Source organism: Anser brachyrhynchus (assembly GCF_964034855.1).
Source record: "Anser brachyrhynchus genome assembly, chromosome: 3".
NCBI lineage: Eukaryota > Metazoa > Chordata > Aves > Anseriformes > Anatidae > Anser > Anser brachyrhynchus.
In genome coordinates this window covers 57932033-57948789 of record NC_137696.1, presented here as the reverse complement: position 1 = coordinate 57948789, position 16757 = coordinate 57932033, and the positions used below count along the sequence as shown (strand labels likewise).

At 38.0% G+C, this 16757-nt stretch overlaps 1 protein-coding gene across 9 annotated transcripts in view; it reads right to left on the bottom strand.

The window, feature by feature from the left end:
- Positions 1-16757, bottom strand: part of ESR1 (estrogen receptor 1) — a 188778-nt gene continuing 172021 nt past the window's right edge. For 6 of the 9 annotated variants that reach the window (XM_080588001.1, XM_080588002.1, XM_080588000.1 and 3 more), the window contains exons 7-9: positions 9291-9424; positions 2531-2714; positions 1-1153 (exon numbers count right to left, since the gene is read on the bottom strand). In XM_080588001.1, the coding sequence (XP_080444127.1) occupies positions 919-1153; positions 2531-2714; positions 9291-9424 (553 nt within the window). In that variant the 3' untranslated portion in view covers positions 1-918. The other 3 variants (XM_080588005.1, XM_080588007.1, XM_080588006.1) reach the window with 3 other exon arrangements.

Below are 16757 nucleotides of genomic sequence, written 5' to 3'. Positions count from 1 at the left end.
GTGTTTTTTTGTTTGTTTTTTTTGTTTTTTTTCATAAAACAATGTATGTGCGATAAGGTGAGTTTTAATTTTTGTTGTTGGTTCTTTTCTGGCATGATGATTTTTTGTACTCACGTGATCTGACTTAAGAGCAATTATCTATAATATCATTGCTTGCCATTTTGACCTTGTTTTAAACACTGCTGAGCAACAGAACAGTTTAGCTTCATAGGATAGGATAGGATACACACAATGCAATTTGGCTAGAAGATATGATAAGAGGACCTAAAAGTTTGGTCAGTATGATCTTGAAAGGGAGCTATCTGCTGATGTAAGCCAGTAAGGCAAAACAAAAATTTTAAGAAAGGGGGTACTTTCCACTGTAGGAAGAAGAGAGGCAGGAATCTACCTAAACTACCAAGGCAGCCACTAGCAGTACAGTTTCACTGTGACACACTAAAAGGCCAATCAATTTTCCGTTATCCCCCACTAAAACTCATTCAGAATCTACCAAACTTCTTCAAAGTTTCAAGCAATTCAAGGATTAAATGGGCTCAGAATTTGGGGTGGATATCAACAAAGGCTCCCACTCAGGAAGATACCAATATGCATGGCTGGTATGGCCTATTAATTTATGGTAAAATGAATGTTTAAGTTTATATTAGGACTTACCCAACTTGCATGCAAAAATAAATTAAAACACTGCAAATTCAAATTAAGTTAGCCTGCCAATCCTTGCTGGCTCTCCATAGCAATGAAACATCTTTCAACTAGAATAAGCAATCAATTTAGGCAAGCGCTTGACAAACACTCAAATGGAAAATACAGGTTACTGATGTCATTGGAGTGTTTACATAGGTGGCACTGCAGGTGAAATGAAGCATGAGCTAGGTAGTACACTGCTGGGTTTCTCATACCATTATATATGCTGACTTTTGTTTATATTGTATTCTGCATATTCTCCTCTTCTTTACTGTTTATGTAAAAGGACTGCAATGAATGAGAAGAAGCCGATGCAGTCGTCAGCTGGCTCCGGTTCTCCTCTTCCATCGGTGCAGCACTCCTGGCTGCTGGGGCATGCAGGCGGTGAGCGTCCAGCATCTCCAGCAAGAGATCGTAGAGTGGAACTATGTTTTTGCACTTCATATTGTACAGGTGCTCCATTCCTTTGTTGCTGTGGGTTTTAATGAAACAACGGTTACTTTCCAAATGTGCTATAAAAAAAGCTGTCAGCTAATCATAGTTGGGTTCAAATAAATTCCTCCTTGTACAAAGCAACTAACTTAGCAGTGCAATTGCTGCACACTCCTTCTAAAGTTTGCAGAAGTCGGCTTCAAAGAACAATTCAGGCTGTCCATGAGCAATTGCCTTCTAAATGTGGCTATTTTCTCTTTTGCCAAAAAGGTGACCTAGAGCAAATGGACTCCTAATTTAGGCACTTTGATTACGTGGTTGGGATGAATCTTGGTTTTCCATAATTGAACTTTTTTTTCTTTTTTTTTTTTTTCCTAGAAAATAACCTTTTGGCCAATTTGAGTTAATGCTGTCTTTGCAAACTATAGAAACAGTAATTCACTGTGCATCTGAGCTTCCTTAGTTGTTCAAATTCTTAAGAAAACAAATGCCAAAAAGGTGATTAACATGAGAACAAAGAAACTCCCCCAAAACATACATATAAAACACATACCCCTTAACTTTTTCCTTGAGGTCTGTATGTCAGTCCAGTATTTAAAATCTGTATGTCTCAGCTTCAATAGCTATTTTGTGGTGATTAATTTAATTTTAATTTTATTAACTGAGATAATGAAAATTAAAATCTGTTTAACAGCAATGCCTCTTATTACTTCATAAAACTAAAATATGTACTGTGTCCTTGTATAGGCTTGTCATGCTGCACACACTCCAGCTAGTGAGCAGCTACCTTAAGAGGTAATTACATTAGGGAGAATGACTGCTGAGACTACCAACAAACTGAATGCCTCAGGCACTTCACCTCTAATTAGCAAAGGGCACAGTGCTCTAGACTGGGACTCAGAAGATCTGCATTTTATCTTCACCCGTAAGATACATATAATGATAATAATCTCTTTTCTAAAGTGATTTGCAATCAAGCCACTTGTGATAGGTGGCTATACAAATGCAAGAGTTTTATTAAATCTTATATTAAAGGAGACTAGAATTTGTAGAACTAGGCTGCTGTTACATTGTTTTTCATCTGCTCGCTACCTTTCAAACAGAATAACAAGGCACATAGTATTAAAAGCAGACAGTGCTTATGGCACTGTCAAAGCTACAAGTAAAGGAAAAGAAAAAAAAAAAAAAGAAGAAGAAGAAGAAGAAACAAATTGGGAAAATGTTTACCCCTTTCACACCATAATCCAGCATACTGTTTTGTGCACAAGCTCCATATATACTTATGGAAAGAGGACAATGATCTATCTTTTATATAATGCACACAGTTTGCACTCCCCTCCATGAAGAAAAGCACAACTCCAAGCACACCTGTGCATTTGTGAAACCTCCCTGCACCTAACCTTGTGCTTGCTCTCACCTCATATGCCTGATGTGAGAGAGGATGAGGAGAAGCTGAGCCAGGCGTCGGTGCTGCTGCTGCAGGGAAAGACCTGACTTAGCCATTAAATGTATCAGAGTATCCGTGATTTTGTCTAGAACACGGTGGATATAGTCTCTCTCTTCCAGGGATTTCAAGGTGCTGGAAAGAAAAGTGTACACACCTGGAGCAGGAAGGAGAAAGAAAACAAACAAACCACAGGCAAAAATTACTTTGTTAGAGTCAGACCTTGTGGCTGCCCTCTTCAGCTGTGTTAAACCATACAAGCTGCCTGTGAGCATCCTACTTTGGAAGGCACCTCTACATATAAACTTGTCATTTCCTGGCAGCTGGGAAGGATGTGGCGACAGTCATGACACAGGAAAGAGTGGCTCAGAGAAGCACAGGGGAAAAAATAAATCTCCCAGAAAGGGCTGCTGGGCAATGGAGGCATTATCTACGACGCTGTACACGGAATTAATCAGTTCATTTAAGGAAGAGAGTAAAGAAACTAAACAGTTCACAGAAATGTGAAGAACACAGTCTTTGCCCTGAGACAACTTTCATCCCACCCTGAAGCCTGGATTTGGTCACTGTGGACAGAGCAGAAACAAGGGGTGGCAGAGGTCACACATATCCTGGAGACAGACCTGACCTCAGGCTGCTCATTTCTCTTGGTCACGCAGCTCCAAAAGGAGGAGATGCTGTTGCCACTTGAGAACTCTGCCATACTGATTGAACCAGCCCAGGCTGTCAGCAGTTTTTCCCATTTTCTCTGGTGTTTAATGTTTGGGTTCCGGTAACTTGCTAGGCAGTCTAGGACTGAATAATATGTTACCACAACACGTGTAAACAAAACCAGGGTTTGTTTATTAGCACTGGCCTCAACAAGACCCTCTCAACCAACTAGGTTGGCTGTATTGAAACCTGTTTAAATATAACCATCTTTCATGGCTTCTTGAAATTGAACTACATGAAAGATTTGGACCAGGAGGAAATTTTTCCAGAGATCAAACCATCTTGAGACTCCCCCTCCAGCAAGCCCCTCTACACCTAGAAAAAGCTATTTTCCATGAGTAGCAGCTCTTGGGTACATGAAGCACATCAGATTTCTTCCTAGGAAGTTCTATAGTATTCTGCACTTTTTTACCTTGAATTCATTCTGTAGGAAAACACACAGCCAATGTGAAGTATGTCACAGTAGCGTTATGCTACCAAATGGCAGCTGTTGTCTTCAGAACTACTTTTTAAATTTTCTGGATTGATCTCATAACTCTATATAGATCGTATTAGTATAATCCATCCTTGAGTCAGCAACAGCTTAAGAAGTATGTATGCTGATACAATCAAACAGACTTGATCATGACCTATCTTCACCGACCTGTCTCCATAAAGTACTTGACAAATCCTGTGTTTTATGCTTTCTGCATCAACTTACAGAGCCAAGAAGTAATTTGTGAGGGGGTGTTTGTTTGTTTGTTTTTGGTCCCTGGAAAAAAATGGTTCATGAAATTGCTATTCATTTAGTTTTTCTTTAAAGGATCATATATAGCAAAATATGCAATCCAGTTAGGGATATTAAGAAAAAAAGAAACATGCACTAAAACACTCACACACAGTAACACATGTACTACAGCTTGTTTGTACTGTTTGCAGCTGGGTGTTATGCCATCAGATTTGAAGATAAGCATATTTATTAATGTGTCAGAGCAGTCAGGGAATTGAGATTTTTATTTTTTATTTTTAACCATCTTTGTGATGTGTCTCACATCCTCACATCATCCTGGTATATCAAGGACCCAGTACCTAGAAATACTGTAACCTGCAAGTAGGTTTTATGACTTTGGGTCTTCTGCTCTAAAATGAAACATAAATTTGTATGAGTGTATATGTGAGAGAGAAACTGCTCAAAATCAAAAACAGAACAAAAGGTAACAGAAATAAAGCACAGCTTCTGCAAACCAATAGTCAGAGCTCTTTATTTTGGTAATGATTATTGCTTTGAATTTGATATAGACAGATAGTACAATGGCCTCTTTTCTCACAAAGATTTCAATGATTATTATTTTTACTGAAATGAATTCACTGTGAAGAAACAGCTCTTGGGGTTTTTCTCAGCTGGATGACTCCAGAAGCTATTAAAAAGTATAAATCAAAAAACAAACAAAAAAACACTCCCCCAAAAATGAAGAGACTTCAGGCAAATGACCATCAATAACTGCCAAGAAAAATGACAGTTGGTTTTCTTTTCTACCCCAAATGACTGCTCCTGCCGCAAGCCAATGACCAGAAATTTCCTCAAAAGAAATACCAGCTATCCATCATAGACACACACACAAGCAGAGTTTTGGAAAAAAAGTGCAGAAAACTTGTCTTAGCAAAGTGAAATTTAACTGTCTCAAAGGTCTTTCCAAGCTCTGAAGCAGACAGAAAGCCTAAAGCAGAATTGAATAGCTATCGGTTGGTTTTCCAACTATATGTCATTATTGTAAAACATCATAGGAGAGAGACTAGAGACAGCACTGCCCTGTGAACAAGCAAAGCCCACCAGGCTGTGCCCAAACACAAAGCTATGTAGACAGATTTCCTCAGGGACTGCAGTGCTACTGTGCCAGTTGTTGGCATATCATGGTAAAGTTATACAAGTATTGCTATATACACTGATACAGGCATTACTGTAGAGGAGAACATCCTCTAAATATTTTCTGTCACAATAAATCCTGTTTTAAAACATATTTACATTCAGTGTTCATTCTCACAAAACAAACTAAGGGTCTTTTTCCCTTCTATCAAGCCCCATCAGTCTGTACCTGTAGCAAGTCAGGCTGAGCAAAGAGCAAGTTCAGCTATGTACGATGCACTCCTGTAATTCTCCGCCACCAAAGTAAAGAAATCAATTAAAAGCACAATTCAACAGGAGAAGGAAAAACCAAAAGAATAACAGTCACAGGAACGATGAATCAGGGAAATTTACAGGATACATAAAATCAGCAAAATCTTACCATCTCTGTGGACTTATCAGCAAACTAAGTAAATCAGCTGCTAAGGAAGATGTGACCTAAATCTGTGTCTCCAAAATGAAAACCTGTTGCTTTGTCACATAGCACCACTCCCCTTTTTAGATCCACTCAAAAGTAAAACATCTGTCATTGTGTTGCCCTTTCATGTTTCTTAGAACATGAATGTTTGTAAGAAACAGCATTCTGTTATTGAGCTGAACGTGGTTTTGAAAAATCCAGTTTTGCTTTTTAGTCAAAAGACATTGCTGCAGCTTTAGAGGGGCACCTTTGGTTTTGTTATTTAGCTGGAGACAGTGCTGTCCTTGTTGTTACAGACATGCTGTCTCCTTGATATCTCAGGAAAAATTTGGAAGCAGCATAAATGTATATTTTGCTTTATAAACAAAACCTTCCATCTTTTCCACACACACTGAGGGAAAATAAAAATAAAATAAAAAAATAAAAATGTTAAGACCACATGAAAAAGCAGCAGAAAGATATTAAACAGCCTTGAAAGACACTGAAAGAAAAAAAGAGAAAAAAAAAGAGAGAAAATAAATGTCCAGCAAAAGCAAACAGCCCTGCCTCATGTGAAAAGACTAACATGTCCAAGGATTTAACAAAGTAATGTTTGTGTACACTTGGGGAATAAACTCCACACAGACTTTTATAATGCAAATAGAGAATGCTTTGAAATATGAAGTGTAGCAAAATTAGTGCAATTCAGTTTTGGAAATTTGTTTAAAACCTTTTAAGATCAGATGATTTAATCATATGTGTACATAATATAAATAGCAGAGCTGAAGAGATCATTTTGTGTGTATCTGCTGTTTCTTTACTAAAAGATTTGTGTGTATATATATATGCAACCTTAGAGAAGCTAGAAGGGAGGTTTTGTCCTCCTCAAATAGCAGTAACTTCAGGGTCAGATCAACCTGCCCAACGGTTGCTCATTTGCTCAGTTGAGTTTTGGTATCTCTGAGGATAGAGATCCTACCATCTTTCTGGCCAACCTGTTCCAGTGCTTAACCTCTCTCACTGGAAAGAATTTTTTTCTACTCACCTCTGAGGAAAGTCTTTCCCTGTTTTTTCTGTAACCTGCTCATAAGCTATATGAGGACAGCTGTCCCTCACCCTTCCCTTTTCCAGGCTGAATATACCCAGCTCTCTCAGCCTCTCCTCATACACCACATACAATGTGTGCTTCAGAGCACATAAGCACATAACATTTCATGTGTGTCCAGCACTTTGCTTCAGGGAAGCTGGCTATATTATACGAAGTAAAGCATCTCCAGAAGACATTTCAGAATATCTATGCCAAACAACACTTAAACAGATATTACACATACCCCAAATTATCTTATTTCTCTCTCTGTAATGCAGCCTAGCTTCCTAAAAGGGATCTGACATTCAGAAGCTTGTGTCCACATTCCGACCATCCAGTAGTTAACTCCTCTGACAGTTATAAAATACTTTGGTTAAAGGAATGTAAAAACAGAAATAGAAAATTACCGTTATGCATAAAGTCAATGAAAAGCAATACAGGCATACATTCTGTGACCATATATACATATACATTCAGTTTACAGTGTACTCAGAAATACTGCAATGAGTGCAGTATGCAAACCAGAGTAGCACATGATGATCTACATAACAATGATATAAATTGTTTTCATCATGATCCTGTAACAGCTTAGCCTGAACTATTCCTTCTGAGCTGTCACCACCAAAGCTCTTGTAAAAATGCCAGCCTTCTGAGCAAATATAAAATTTCACTTAATGTAATAAATAAACATACAAATAAATAAAAACACTCTAAATCAGATCATTCACCAGAACATCAGATCAACTCTGACTTTCTACCATATAAACACCATCATTTCAAACCTGTTGTGTGGTGCTGAATCTTGAAGGAGTGAAGATCCATAGCTCCTAGCCTCGCCTAGTGGGCCCATCTCTCTTATGGGCAGAAGGAAGTCTGCCTCTTACTATTACTGACTTTACTGGCTGCAGGTCTTTTTACAATTTTTTCTTAGAGGAATCTTGAAAGAGAATGCACCATTAATGGAAGAGAGATGTGCTTACAAAGGATATGCCTGACAGGGCTTTGTATAAATAACAAAATTATTTTTCTGGATCCATATTAAATACAGAAGTGGGGCAAAAACTCTTAACAGTATGACTCGAGGACTTCACATTCAAGACTTGTACCTCTAACACATTTCATTCAATTTTCCAATTCTATTTCTTTTCTAATTCTAGTTCAGAACTAGATTTATTTAAGACGATAATCACATTTGTTTATATTAGCTGAAAATCTGGAGCAGCATCACCTTTCTGGAAGAACATTTAATTTTAGTAAATATTCTCTAACAATTATCAGGACAACAAAAGGAAAAAAAAAATCTCAAAATGTATTTAATTACAATTATCACACCTTGGCATCCAAGACAAAAACAATAGCTCTTCATTCCTAATATGCTAGATGCTTGCCTCAGATGTCACTTTTTGGTAATTAGTGGCAATCACAACAAAATCTGAACTATATTAATATCTCATAGAACATAAATGAACTATTTTATATGTGATTATATAAGTAAATAGTTCTGCTTTATTTATTTATTTATTTTATTTAGACCAGGTTGTTTCCATAAAGAGCTAAGTGCCTGATCAGTATGACAAAGTCTGGCGTGACTAGAATCATCTTTTGATAAGAATTAATTGAATTTGTATTTCATGCAACTTGAGCAAGTGGTCTGCTAGACTACAGGATAAAAGAGACACACAGTTCTCCACATGTGCTTTGTCTGGAGGCTGATACTGTCTACAACTTTAAATGCAGCAGGAAAAGTGGAGAACAAGTAAAGCCTCAGGGCTGGAAAACTTTGGCATTTTTAGTCATTAGATAACTTAGCAGGGAACTGAGTCTAAAATTTTGCCTTTGGTGCCTACGTTATTTTTTTAGACCTCTATCGTTGTTATAAGAATTTTGAGGGTTTCATTTCTGCATCTAAAACAAATTGTCTGGAGATTTTTCTCCAGAAATAAAAAAAATAATAATAATAATAAAATGTTTTGCAACAGAAACTTTCTGCCACACTCTTCAACTTTTATTTGCTTATTTCAATGATGTGATGAAGAATTCATCAGCTAACTTCAGACATTTTTATCTATAGCTAGGCTTGTTATCTAGTTGTTTATTTATTTATTTTAAGTTTATTTAGAATGAGATTTACAGCCTAAAAATAATTTCATCAAATATAAAGGAAGTATAAATTGATGGCACCAGTCTTAGGTGGCTGTATTTTAACATAAACAATCATGATAATCTCAGTTACATCTTTGCCATTCTTTCCCTTCATTTTGCCATTGTCAAAAAAAAGAAAGCATAGGCCCTGGTTTATAACTAAGCATTGCTTTTGGATGCCTGCACTGTGGCTCCAGCTACCTCAGTGCCTTGTAATCAGGACTTTAACAAGACCCACCAGTTCCTAGTTCAACACAGTGCTCCAGTTGTCCTCCAAGCCAGCTGCATGCAGTGTATCAACCTCTGGTCATGTTAATTTGCTGGGTCCAATCCACACCACTGACCAGGTTTGCCGTCTTTCATCCCTACCTGGTGGTTCTGCCCATATGTCTTGATAGCCCTTTCAGTTGCTGCTGCCTCAAAATGAAAACATCACCAGAGACAACAAGCAGCACTCAAACTGCATGCAGAAGCAACGGCAATTACCCGAGTGACAGCAAAGCACTCCACTTACCAGAATTGAGCAGGATGATGGACTTAAGGCACACAAATTCCTCCCCTTGAAGGTTCATCATGCGAAACCGAGCAGCAGTAGCCAGCAGCATGTCAAAGATTTCCACCATGCCCTCTACACATTTCCCTTGATTCCTGTGTGAATACCATCAAGGGGGAGATATTCACAGCTTTAACCTGGCAGTATGAGCTTTTCATTCCCCTGGACCATTCCCCTCCAATTTGATTTCTCAAACCTCAGAGGACTGCTAGCACATGACTTCCTGGTTAATGCTCCTTGGTTGTATGTGTGATTACAAAAGCATGATTCCCAGTATCCCAAATAAAATGAATAAATAAATAAATAATGTTTTTCCTGGCATTACTGTGGTGGAACATGAGAGACTGATTCAGCCAAACCCTTACATTCAGGACACAAAAATGTTTTAAACTACATTTTGATTTATTTTTCATATTTTATTTTTTCTCTTTTTTTTTTTTTTTTCCCTTCAACTTACATAGCTCATTTTGTACTCCTGGTCTGTCATAATGTTCCAATATGCTGTTCCAATATGCTGTACTACCTGGTCTGTCATAATGTTCCAATATGCTTCTCACATTTTTTTTCTGCAAGCATCACACCTCCGTAAAGAATAAGCCATGAGCTCAGGAAGGACTCATTGGGCCAAAGTCTTGTTTGTATGAGCGTGTCTGATTAAAGCTTCAACTTCACTTCAGAAACCAGCTCTCTTCTTATAGTACAACTTTAAACAAAGCTGAAGTCTTACGCTGATGGGGAATCTTCATGCATTCATTAATAATGTCAATTAAACACTTCCCTCTGCTCACAACACCAGGTATTCTCACTCACAAATTTTCATCTTGCACGTCCAAGAATTAATGAAGACTGTATGTAATTTAATGAAAATTTTGCCTGCAAATTTTCTGGTCATGGAATTTTAGATAACTTACAGTACTACCTTTTACCAAAAACTATCTACTTTTAATTTCATTCAGACTTCCTGAGTGAAATTTTAATATATAAATCTCAATGAGTGCTCAGAGTTGTTGACTAAAAATATATCTTTTAGATATGGGACAAAAATTTTCAGATTATCACTATAAGAAAATGCAAAGGAAATTTCAGATGATCAGATGGCTGTCACACTGTAATTTGTAATGCAAACACAGATTAAGTGTCTCCTAATCTCACCATGATAAACAGCAACACTGACTACCAGCACGGACACACCTGCCTCATTCCTTGAGCAGCCGTGTTGCCAAGACCTCTTAGCTAATGTCTAAACTTTTGCCTGAGCCTCAAACAAAACACTCACCTTCCTCTTTGACTACAGTCTGAGAAAATTCTTTGCACTTCCAGATCCTTCCTAAACCTAAACCTGAGTCAAAGAAGGGGAGAGGACATGGGTGAGCACTTGTGCCGCAATCAACTTTTGAGTTCAAACCCCTGTTCGGTTTAACTTGGTGCTTGAACTTGAATCTGCATCTCCTTTACCGCAGAGCAGTACATATCCACCAGTGACTATGGCATGTTACAGAAGCTATTCCATCTGCTTTCAGAAATATTTAAACAAAGCAGAACAATGTCAAGAAAAGAAACTGGGAGACACTCCCTTAAAACAGCCAACAGGGTGTTGGTTAAAAAACAGTAATATAAAATAAACAATATGCTTATCCAGTGTTCCATTGGAAGTGGGAGGTCAGGGTTTGAGTTCTAGCTCTCCATCAGGTACTAGGGAGATTTGTAAGCATGGACTATGGAGCAAGTTTTTCAGTCACTGTTATAGCTGCACAAATTTGATGACTTTTCTGTGAGAAAGAGATGACTCAGCCTTGGGAGTGCAAAGAGTAGGAAGACACAGGTACTTTTAATAAGGAGGATTGGTTGCTCCTTCTTGCCTTAGGTCCCTGTGGGCTACCTAGCAGCTGCACATTGAGCACTCCCTAATTCTGCCCGTGCATTTCACTTGTGAAAATGTGATTTCCATTGCTCAGCAGGCACCCAGTCACAAGCTGAAACATTTGGGAATGCAATTTACATGGCCTGTTCTGGCTTCTAAAATGTTCACTTAAGAAATAGTGATTTAAACTGTAGCAGCTTTTGAGAAATGACCAGCAACACTTGTAATTTAATGTATTAGGATCCCTCAGGCTATGGTAACAAGTGCAGTGTAAAAAGTCTTGGACTGAATTCTATGTCCTAGGGTTGGCAGGCATGCAGATTCAGTGCAATGTTCCATGTAGAGCATGGCACCTCATTCACAATGCCCTGAAAGATGAGCTGAACTAAATGACTGATCTCAGCCTGGTACATCTGAACTTGAAATTTAAATATAAATTGTGAATTTGAATATAAATTGTGAATTTGTAATTCCCAGTTCTGCCTTTTTTGCTTGAAGGCTGAATTTGAACTCAGACATGGATTTTTCAGTGATGACTTATCAGTTATACTGCTCGGTGTTAGATAGAGGGAAACCTTCAGCAAAGACCACCTTGCTGAAAAACTGAATTGGTTGGATTCAATTATATTCCTCCTCTGTTTGAACATAAATAAAATAAACAAAGGCAATCTAGTATTTAATAGCACCACTGGCAAATCAAAACCAAACAAAAATCAGGCACTCAAAGCAAGGCATGAAAATACGAACAATTACTATTGCCTCAAAATCTGTTTTGTCTGATAAAATTTAAATTCCATTGAAAGAAAACAAACGTGAACCTTTACAGTGAGACAATTTCCACTGTTTCTGGTACAATTAATATTCATGTCTATAACTAGAGGAAGATTAACTTGCACATATACAATTCAGCACAGTTTCAGAGGACTAAAAGCCTTTAATGATTTTGCAATAATTTAAATGATACCAATCATTAAGATTAGCTTAAGAATTTAGCATTTCAGAATTAGGGAGAATTTAAAAGTTTCATTAGGCCACATTGCAAACCACGCATATTAAAAATAATAATAATAATAATCTTCATGTCTGGCTAAGACATCTACTTGTTTCCTAAAACCCATCAAATTACTGACAGTCAGTGTTCAAAAGAGTTCCAACACAGCCTGAACAAATTGCAAAACAAGTAAGCTATTTGTAAAATGAAACCTTTTAAAATACCTTATGGAAACTCATAAAATGGAAATGATATTTTAATAGCAAATAAGAATTATTGTCAGGTACCTTTTACAAAAATATTTCAAAGGACTCTATCTTACCAGATAATATTCCAGTCAATAATTTCTTGCCAATAGGTATAACTTATGGACAAGAATCTCTAGACTTGCAACATTTAGTCCATGTGCCTAAATTTCCTTGCGTGTCTATTTCCCACCAGCTGAATTCATATGATAGGTGATAAATTAAAATTATGTAAATTCAAGAGATTCTAAATACCTTCTAATCTCATTTGCCTTGGTATCTGCAGTATGTGAAATACCAAAGAACTCCATAATAAATATTCACATGTGCAAGCAACAAATCAGAAATTTTTGCTTTATTTTCAGAGCTAGACAGCAGCTCCAACTCCACTGAAATTAGTGGAAACTGCAGCAGCTCAGCATCTATGACATGCAGGCTTCTAATCAAGTGTTTTTTTTATCTAGGCTACAACATTGGTTTTCTTTGTTAACCAAAAAAACTATCTGAAATAGGAATTTCCAGTTCTCCTAAATTGCCTTCTAATTTTCTAACATAAACTGAAAGTATTATCACATCTTTACAGCTATATGTCCAACAGATAAGAAGGCCGATCTAGGAAGGCCTAGATAACTTTCCTGGAGGACAAATTAAGCAACAGATGTAAAAATTATTCTTATCTCACCATCGTGCTGTTGTCTTTGTGTAGTCAGCTTACTGAAAACAAAAAAATAATGCCTTGTTTACTGAAAAATGGCAGAGCATATTCTTGGAAGAATCCTTAACATTTGACTGTTGGGAAGTGTTAAGGCAAGTGCTGCATAAGAGTGCTATGTGCATTAATTTTAGTAAGTCTACAGAATCACAGCATCACCCAGGCTGGAAAGCATCTCAGGATGTTTATAGTCCAACCATCTGTTCAAAGCAGGGTTAAATGCGTTCTCAGACCAACTCACTCAAGGCTTTATCCAGCCTCATCTTGAAAACTTTCAAGGGTGGGTGCACAACCTCTTTCAGCTTAATTACTTCCATAGCTATTTTTTCTCCCCTATATCCAGTCAGAACCTCCTCTGCTTTAATTTGACTCCTGTTTGTCAGTCTACCATCAGTCATCTTAAAGAGTCTTGACAACCTCCCTGTAGAATTTACGAGGTTAGGTATGCTTCAAAAGCTGTCTCTTGTTCAGGCTGAACAAATTTTGTTCTCTCAGCTTCGCCTCAAAAGGCATGTGCTCCAGCCCTATCCACCTTGGTGGCTCTCTCTAAGACTTGTCGAAGATTTTTAACATATTTCCTGTAATGTGGAGTGCAAAACTGTACGTGCCATTCCAGATATAGTCTAATGGGTGTCAAATAAAGGCGGAATAATCACTTCCCTTGCTCTGCTGGCTACACTGCTACTGATACAGCCCAGGGTACTGTTGGCCTTCACTGCTGCCATAGTGTAGTACTCAGACCACCTTCAGATTTCTGTTCAGTGGGACCTTAGCTCTGTTCCAGCAGAGCTGTTCCCCATCTTGAACAGGGGCAGTGAATTAAGCCCATCACAAGTGCAGGACTTTGTATTTTTCCTGAATTTCATGAGGTTCCTGTCAGTTCATTTCTCCAGCCTATCTCAGTCTATCCATATGGCAGCTCAATTCATGAAGTGCACCCCCTAGTTTCATGTCGTCCGAAAATCTGAAGACTGTGCACTCCTTCTCCTCCTCCAGGTCATTGACAAAGACAGTTAATAAGACACATCCCGTGATAAACCCTTGAGAGACTCCAACTGCAACTAACATCAAGATAGAGTGTGAACCATTAACAAAACACATTGTCATTTTATTGAAGAAGGCAATCAGGTTGGTCAAGCACAATACACCTTTGCTAAATCTATTCTAACTCACCCTCTCCTTCTTCTCCTTATTCTCATAAATGGCTTCCAAGAGAATTTGCACTATGATTTTCCTTGGGATTGAAGCGATGCTGACTATTCAACCTGTAGTTTCCCAGACTGTCTTTCTTTCTCTTTTTGGGGGTGGGTGTAAGATATGCCTTTCTCCAGTCGTTGTGTACTTCCCCTGATCTCCACAGCCTTTCAGAGAAAATAGAGAGAAGCCTTGCATTAACATCATCCAACATGTTTGGGTAAAGCCCATCCCATGGACTCACATGTGACTTCTCAAGAGATTGCTGACTCAGTTTTCTTCTACAAATTGAATCCTTTCCTCCTTGAACCCTGTACATATGCTCACAACCTCAGAATTTATTTAAATTTTGGAAAAACCCTTGCTATCAGGAATGTCTTTTACAAAAACATAAGATCAAATGACAGATAAGTAAACATTAATAGAGAAGGGTGTTTAGGTGAGGACAACAGGGACCTAGGGAATGTTGTCATCAAAATTTTCATTCAAAGGGAAAAGATGAAGTAGGAGCAGATACACCCATCAAACCAAGGTCTGACTATGTAGCTGGCATCTCCAGCAACATGCTGGTTTCTTTGATTGTGGTACTTTATTCAGTGAAGAGGGACTGCTGAGAACAGATGGGATCCACCAGACTAGGAGAAGGATGGTCGTCTTTACCAACAGACTTGGTAACTTGGTGAGGAATCGTCTAAACCCAGCTTGTCACAGGATTCCTAAGCCTAAAGTTAGGAAACAGAGGATGTGTGATTGAGAAAAGGCTATGGGGAGAACATTCCCATTTGTGGTTAGAAGGGGGGATTCGAAGGCTTACCTCAAATGCTTGTGCTGTGACACATAAGGAGAAATGAAAATTTATACAAAGTAATATGGCTGTGAAGAGACTGGAAATGCATAGGCTTGGTGGGATAGTGCACAGATAAGATAGCACGCACAACCAGATGATGGTCATGGTAGGTTCAGCTTAGTTAGGAAGAATAGGTATGGAAGAAGAGGAGAGGAACTTGAGCTCTGTATAAAGTGAGTCCTTGACCGCATAGACCAAAAGAAACCAGAACTGCATGTGTCAGGAGACTTTGGATGTAGGTCAGAGAGAAAGTAATGCTGATGACTTGGGGGGCAGGAGAGATCGCCGCCAACTGTCTGACCAAGACACTGAAGTGGATAAGTCTTTCTATAAATAACTTGTAGAAGCGTCTCAGTAATAGGTCTACAGTCTTGTGGAGGGTTTCTACATGGATAGTCTGCAATCAGTAGCTAGAAAGCCACAACAGTACTATGCAAGCAGTCCAGAGAGTTTCTGGACTGTGTTGATGATAACTTCCACAAACAATAGTCTACCAAGGGCATATCTGTATTGACCAGTCGTCACAAAGAAAGAGAAACTGCTGGTGTGTTTGCTCATAGATAGGACATTTAGCTGCAGGAACCACGAGATGTGACTGAGCTTAGGATCCAGAAGTAAGCTGGGAAGACAAACAATAGACTCTGCATTTCAGAACATTCTACAGTTTATTTAGGGAATTGTTATGTAGAATGTTCTTGGAGACATGATGGGGAAAAGCATCCAGGGAGATGGAAAATATTTTCAGGAAAATTTACTGAGAACTTAGGAAAAGACTCATGCCATCATAGAGGAAGACCAGGTATTTCAGCAGAAGATCCTCTTGGATAAGCAAGGAGCTCCTTAATGAACTAAACGGAAAAATTTAAAAGAAAATAATAAAATTAAAATAAAATAAAATAAAATAAAATAAAATAAAACAAAACAAAATAAAATAAAATAAAAATTAAATTAAATTAAATTAAATCAGGAAGCAAAAGAGTGCCAAAGTGCTGTTCAAGCATTTACATCAAAATCAATTTAGAGCTAAAACTAGTGAGGGACTCAGAAAGTAAGAAGAAGGGAAGTATGGCAGCAACAAATGGAAGTTCAGCAAGAATGAGCAGTTGATGAATTGGGAAGAAAACCTACTGGCTGACTACATGGAATAGACTGAAGCAATCAAAACAATTTTTTTTGGTAATATTTCACTGGCAAAGCCTACTGACAGCCTTCCATCTGTACCAACTCAGTCTGAGAAAGGACAGAGGCATCCAACAGTAACAAATTGACAGGTTAGGGAATTGTTTAGGAAATTAGTAGTTAGAGAAGTACTTCAAATCTACGGAGCCAGATGGGGTTCATTTCAGGGTGCTGAAAGAGCAGGTCAATTTTATTTGTTAGGCCACTATCTAACACTTAGAAAAGAATATGGAGATTGGAACAGGTCCTGACAAACAGTAGAAGGTTGACTCATCTCTGAAAACAAAAAAACAAACAAACCAAAGAAAAATCATGAAGGAGGATCTATGAAACTTCATGTTTGACCACCCTGATTGATTTCTATGATGAAATGATTGATTAAATAATCAAAAGCAGGGT